The sequence below is a fragment of the Cupressus sempervirens genome, chromosome 2 (assembly GCF_028749045.1).
Source record: "Cupressus sempervirens isolate cs-2001-9-10 chromosome 2, ASM2874904v1, whole genome shotgun sequence".
In the NCBI taxonomy this organism is placed as follows: domain Eukaryota; kingdom Viridiplantae; phylum Streptophyta; class Pinopsida; order Cupressales; family Cupressaceae; genus Cupressus; species Cupressus sempervirens.
In genome coordinates, this window is record NC_143119.1 from 351,251,263 (window position 1) to 351,258,189 (window position 6,927).

At 34.0% G+C, this 6,927-nt stretch overlaps 1 protein-coding gene across 1 annotated transcript; it reads right to left on the reverse strand.

Moving 5' to 3' along the window:
* Nucleotides 1-1,007: 1,007 nt before the first annotated feature.
* LOC149572586 (uncharacterized) lies at nt 1,008-3,227 on the reverse strand. The gene is made up of 2 exons (XM_089813680.1): nt 2,908-3,227; nt 1,008-2,440 (listed from the first exon to the last, which is right to left on the reverse strand). Exons 1-2 carry the CDS (start codon nt 3,137-3,139, stop codon nt 1,314-1,316), a joined length of 1,359 nt encoding a protein of 452 aa, XP_089669806.1. The 5' UTR covers nt 3,140-3,227; the 3' UTR covers nt 1,008-1,313.
* Between the last annotated feature and the right edge of the window lie 3,700 nt (nt 3,228-6,927).

Below are 6,927 nucleotides of genomic sequence, written 5' to 3' on the forward strand. Positions count from 1 at the left end.
TCTGAAAGCCATTGCCTTAATCATACCGGTTGTAGATTTTCTATAAAGGTAAAATAGCTCGTATATGATAATAAATTAGACACATAGCTTGTAAAGAAGAACAATGAAGGCATATTGACTAAAGAATAGAAACAAGCCTCATACTAAGAAATTACACACGAGTAACATGCCAACCATTCACAGAATCGCTGAAAACTATATCCAGCTACATGCCGTTGCCCCACTAATTAGATGAAAAAATACCCAAATTGGTTCATTATTTGAAGTATTTATTCACAAATCTCATTATCAAAAAGTTGAAGTGAACTTTCCTAACATGAAAGTACCATAAAATAATAATAATAAATTATGACTATCAGTTCGGAAATGAAGTGTATATGCAATGGAATTTCAAAGAGACATTCATTTGTTGGCACCTATCGTAGCAACTTCAATAAGATTTGGCAAAAAAGAATTCTGATCACATTAACTCTCATGCACACAATCCATAACATAAAGGGTCAATTTCTCTTTTAAGTAAATCAGAGGTGTTCAACTTCATATACAAACGCAGCATATGTAAAAACTGAAAATGCAATAAAAAATCATTATAGCAATTTGGTCAATTTGAGTACATGGAGAAAACAGTAAAAACTACAAAGAGAGCTATCATTCAATAGAACTAAGAAAATGTAACTCAGAAAAAGCAAATGTATTAATATTCAGAAAGAAGTGCACAGAAAAAAAACTATTCAACATGCAAGAATATGTTTTGCCTCTCAATTGTGCCATGCACGAGTATGATTTTTTACCCCTATCAATTTATCAGCAAAATACCAATCACCAATAAAGAAATAAGTGTGAATTTTGAACCCCTATCAATTTAACATCAGAATACAATTCACCAACAAAGAAAGCTCCCTTCATTAAACAATATTTTCCCCTGCCTAATTAAATAGAGACTTTGCCATCTGATTGTTTCCTTTTTTCCAGGGAGCATAATCACACTTTTACATCAACACAAAGGGTTTTGTACAAAGAGAATGCAAACAACTTAAATAGATTCCAGAGGATTTTACAATTTCATCCTAATTATAAATAATATGCAAGGCTCAGATCTTCAATGTTTCTGAAAGCCAATTACTTCACATGAACAGCATAATCTCGTCATTAATTCATAAAGATAAGAAAAGTGATAAAACATTTTTTGAATGCGTTGTTTCAGGAGTCACACACATACGATAATTACTTTTAAAAAGTTCAGATCTACCAAACTCACAGCATAGTTTGGCAATTCAAATCTCAAACCAGCAGTCTACTTGTCCATTTGAAATTTACAACAGCTCACCAAGGCAAGCGCCAAAACTGTTTTGATAAACAGAACCTGCATCAGTTAGATCATCAAAGGTCCATGGCTGAAGGGAATACTCAGTACATGCATCCAAATCACTCACTGTCTTCTGCATCTCTTCTTGCTTAGGGCTCAAACACATCCTCAGATACGACTCCATAGAAAAATCATCAGTAAGATCAAGATTCCTATTCACATCTGTGCTGTAGGCATCACCTAAACCACTATCAATTTGAAAAGAATTATCCACAGGGTTTTGCTCAGGAATTACTCCCAATTGCGGTGTCTGCATGTCCGCAAAACTGGACCCATTAACATCACTAAATACAGAAGAGATCTCTGGAGCTTTCGTGTAGAAATTATTCGCAGGGTTCATAGGGGATACACCGCTTCCCTCGGAGTCAAAATAATTACCTTCCTCGGATAAAGGAGGAGAATGCATGGGGTTAAAACAAACGCCATCAGACGACAGACTGCTTCTGTCAGAGTCAAAATAGGTATCCCTATGAGGTGAAACAGTTTTCAAAGCTTCGAAACTTATAGCATCATCATAATCAGAAGGTATAAAACTGTTCACCTCTGGATTATTGTGGCTGCTGCAGTTATCACCTGCAAAGGCCTTCTGCAGATTATGGCTAAGACTGCTTTCACCGGTAGACTGGCCTGCTAATTTAATAGAATTAGGAAATTCTGAATCTCCAAACTCCAGATCATCATTTGTCTGCACGGACGGACTGAAGCCAAATCCTTTTTGGGCGTCCTTCACAGATGGTTTCGCCATTTTGTTCGTATTGAAACCCTCGAATACAAACTCAGGCTTAGGATTGCACGACTTAGATTTCTTCCGGCACTCCTTTTTTCCCAACCCTTTCTTGCATTTCAGAGGGGACAAATCATCACCAAAATTAAGCTTCGCTTTCTTGCCTCTGATCTTCTTAGCCGCTGCATCGTACGCCCTAGCAGCATCTTCCGCAGTATTGAACGTTCCGAGCCAAACCCTGACCCCCTTTTTCGGATCCCTAATCTCGGCAGCCCATTTACCCCAAGGCCGCTGCCTGATCCCTCGGTACAAGTTCTTCCTCTTCCTCCCTGCACTCCTTGCAGCCAACCCTTCAAAACAAGGAGTCGGGTCAAAAATCCCATCTTATTATCCAAAATTAAAACTACTAAACACCATCCTCAAAAAACTTCACATTTTACGCATACACAGCTCAAACATTAATAATATAAACTACAACACCAGTACTTTACAATTTACCAGGAAAAAAAAAAAATATTCTACAGCCCCAAAAATAAATCTAGAAAATTACTATTCTGTATTGTTTCTGAAAGGATTTTTTGGGGGTTTAGATTCAAACTTCTACGGCTGAACCCAAAAATGGATTTTGAAACCCCTGTGCTTTGTATATAACCGCAAATTTCTAATAAGGACGGGCATGCGTACTTTCAAGAAATTTGTCATATTTAAACATGTATAATCGTTACCAGCAAAATGGCATAAATAGATGTGCTAGACTCTAATATGAAAGCGAACAGAAAGAAATAAAGGGCCAAAAAAAAAAAACTGCGAATCTTACCTGAAGAAACCGAAATGTCGTCTTTGATACACTTCTTGAGCTTCTGAAAGGTAAAATCTTCGCATTCCATAGCTTCGTCGTCGCCATAGCTATCGACATCGTTGAGGGAGCTGTCTGTTGTAGCTTTTCCATTGACAAAGTCTGAGAATTTATCGAAATCGGGCCATAAATCCTTGACTGTGGCTCGTCGATTTGTTGGTATAAACTGTGAAATAATCGCACCTCCGCACATCGTTCCTCTTCGTTATAGATCTCTGTAAGGGTTTGAAACCGCGACCTCTTAAAAAACAAATGCAATTGAAATGAAATGAAATGAAATGCAAAGTTAGATAGGTGCAAGGATTATATCGAGGGAAAAATTATTAGAGTCAATAAGCGTTAATTTCACTCCAAAGCGTATTTTGTGTCATTTTGTCCTCTGTGGGTCAACCATACTTGGCGCGTTATTTGCTACTTGCACATGTTTTTTATTCGCCCGTACCTACTGTCTGTTTCGGACAAAAAAGCTTTAGTTTTCACCAATAATTCTGTCGATTCACTTTTATTGATCGAAATTATTTTTGGAATCACCCTAGAAGATGGAGAAATTAGTTTCCGGTGAATCCAAGTGCTTTTATTTTAAAATCTAATTAAATTTTTAATGAAAATTATAATATGGACAAAATTGTAGTTCAAGTGGTTAATTACAATTGATAAGAGTGGTGGTCTCTTTATATAACAATGCTAGGGAAATGAGTTAGTTGTTTTCTATGTATGCATTGCCTACGTCTACCTCTTGAATTACCACTACCTTTCTTTCTCAATTACCACCATAAAAAGTATTAAAAATGATTGTAATGTACTAATAGTCGATCACACAGGTACTAATAGTTGATTATTTTTTAGTTTTCTTGGTTGCTAATTGGTCCATTTGTGCAAAAAGTACTATTTTTTGGGTGAGTGCCTATTGTGAGGTCTTAGTGGCAGGCATTGGGCAAACATTTTTAAATGGCACTTTTAGATGACCTCGCTCTACAAGCTCCACCAAGAGCTCCGTAAATGCGAGAAAGTCGAAAGGTAAGCTTTAAACTCCTCACTTACCTACAGAGGTCCACCTAAAAAATTGGCAAATTTTGATATGCATATTAAGATCTATAGGTATGTGAAGTTAGTCTAGGCGACTATTGGATCATTTCCCTTATATACCAAAATGTAAGTATTTGGGGTGCAATAATAGAAGTGAGAAATGTTGGAAGCATGAATGTTGATAATATTCCTACGGGGGAGTATTGTAGAAACATGATTAGATCATTATATGATGATATGTTACATTCATGACTGTGCTTGTCATTGATGTCAACATAGCAGTTTTCTATGGTATTTGACAGAAGAACAACGGAAAGATCAAGTTGATACAGATAGATCATTGAGTACTTTCAGTAGCAAGATTAAAGGGAGATCATACTATGTGTCTAGTATATGTAGCTAACCTCGAAAGCATAAGATATTAGGTCTGGAAGAAGTTATGCAAGTTTTGGTGAAGATTGTTAAGAGATAGAGTTTAAAGAGGCATGTTCTAGTAAACTTGTTATATCTCTTAGCAGAGTTGTTCTTCTAAGAAGCCAAAGTTACAGATGTGAAGAAGACATGTTGGAGATGGTGTGGCCAAGCTCGCTCGCCACAATGACACGTGTACGAAAAGCTACTTAAGTTGCAAGGCGAAAGATTAATGTTATCGCTAAGTCTAATGTGTTCTTATTGTGGTCCTATAACAATTCCTTAAGTCAGCTAAGAGAATGAGACTTTTATTCTTGGAGATATAATATCTTAGATGTGTGATCTAATATTGAATTTTAAAAAGGGATGTAATTTGATGTAAAATCTTCTATTAAAAATTAAAAGAAAAATGTTTAAGTAAATGGTAAATAGGCATGTTTTATTAAAATAAAGTGTCCTAATATTTGAAAGGTGATTATCATTATAATTGTTAAAAGAACTTGTTTACAATTATCAAATTTGAGTATTGATAGTGGATAGTGTGAACCAAAAGGGTTTAAGTTATGATAATTTATTTATATATAGATATTTTATTGGTAAACTTTTTTTTTTTAATATAAATAATATTATTTTTCATTGTTAAAAAAATAGACATTGTATTTGAAATGAACTTTTAAACTAATAACTACCATGAAAACTTTGCTTGAAAGGAAAGGTGGACCATCAAATTTATGCCTTATAGTGGTCATGCTTTCATCACATTTGCATGGAGTGGGGGCATTTTATCTATGAGATCAACACATTTGTAAAGAAGATTTTCACCATAAATTTACAATGAAAATTTTAGGAAAGAATATATCACATGAAAGGGAGTCTTTTAGATTAATGTCAAAAATTATTTAAGAAATAGTTAAATATATATACTATCTCTAATATACCATTTTTTTTAAATGAGATATACCATCACATGTAAATGTCAATTTTGAATAGATAACTATCACAACAAAATAGAGTTCATTAAGTTCCTAGATCTTCACAATCCATGATTTTTATTGCATATAGCATATGATTCAACTTTGTAGAATTGCTTTCGATTCAACTATGTAGAATTATTTTGGATCAACATTTGAGATCACATTCTTGTGATCCATCATCAAGATCATAAAGAGCAACTTCAGCAAAAAATTGACTGTTTGAAGATCAAAACTCGATGAAAAGAGAGAGGGAATGGGAAAGAGTGAAGGTTGCCCAAGTACCATCTATCATCAAATTTAAACTATGTTCGCAAAAATAAAATAAAAGTAAAAAGATTATATATTTAAACATCTATTATATTATGAGATGTGCTACAAATTGTGCTCTCTTGTATGAAATCTTAGTCATGATGAGAATGCAAGGTGTACTATTAAAGATTCTAGATGAAATCATATCATATGAAAATCCATCAAGAGATGTTTTGATATACTTTTAAAAATATCTCATTGATTCACTTTTTCTCTATAATTGTCTTTTCTATTTAATTTTGAAAAAAAATCTTTATGAACTCTTGATTTGCCCATGTTCAATTGAATGGTTTAAATGAAAATTTATCAATCTAACTATGAGTCAAAGGGATTTGACCTACAAGTTAATTAACCAATCCCACTTTATATAAAACCCTCCAAAAATAAAATTATAATATATAACTATTTCAGATTCCTTACAAACAAAAATATATCATTTTCACCAATTTCATCAATCTTAAATTGGTACTTGCGTGTAACCATCCTTGATCTATTCGTAAAATTGAATGGCTCAGAAAGAACCCATTGATACCAGATTCCTAAACCTTCTCCAAAACATGGCACGTGCTTTGCCAACGTTATGGAGGTCCTTTCTCCAAAGCTCTCCTAAAGTTGGCAACCAAGTTGAAAAAATGCAAGTTGCACTTTTGCAAGTTACACGTGGATGTAATGTGACAGAAAGCCAAGATACAATGTATGAGGATGCTGCAAAATCGAAGCCAATCCAAATTGGTACCTGATAGAGACCGCAGATATTTTATTTTATTATTTTACCAAAGCTTTCATGTCCCATCCTTCCAACGAATTTTGCCCCTTCAGTTCCGATACTCAACAAAAATCTAATTGTAGGAGAGATACAATGTATCCTTCATTTTTAAATACTTTAAAATTATTTTGGCATTTATTTTTTCATACAATGTATACTTCATTTTTAAATACTTAAAAATTATTATGGCATTTATTTTTTCATACGTATTTTTCGTTGAGTATTTGAAAAATAATAGTTTTAAATTCATATGGATATCTTGTGCTGTCACGATGGAGACAAGATGCTGATGAAGTTCATAAGTATTTTATCAAAGCTTTAATGATACGAAAAAATGATATATTACAAAAATTCAGGGACCATTAAAAACAGCAGTTATTATTTGCAGAATTAACGGAGACGTAGTCCGAGGCACAAACGGAGCAATTGCAAGACCACTTGGTATGAGACGATGTACAGCGAGAAGTATTTTGACTGTAGTTTATAAACTTGGAC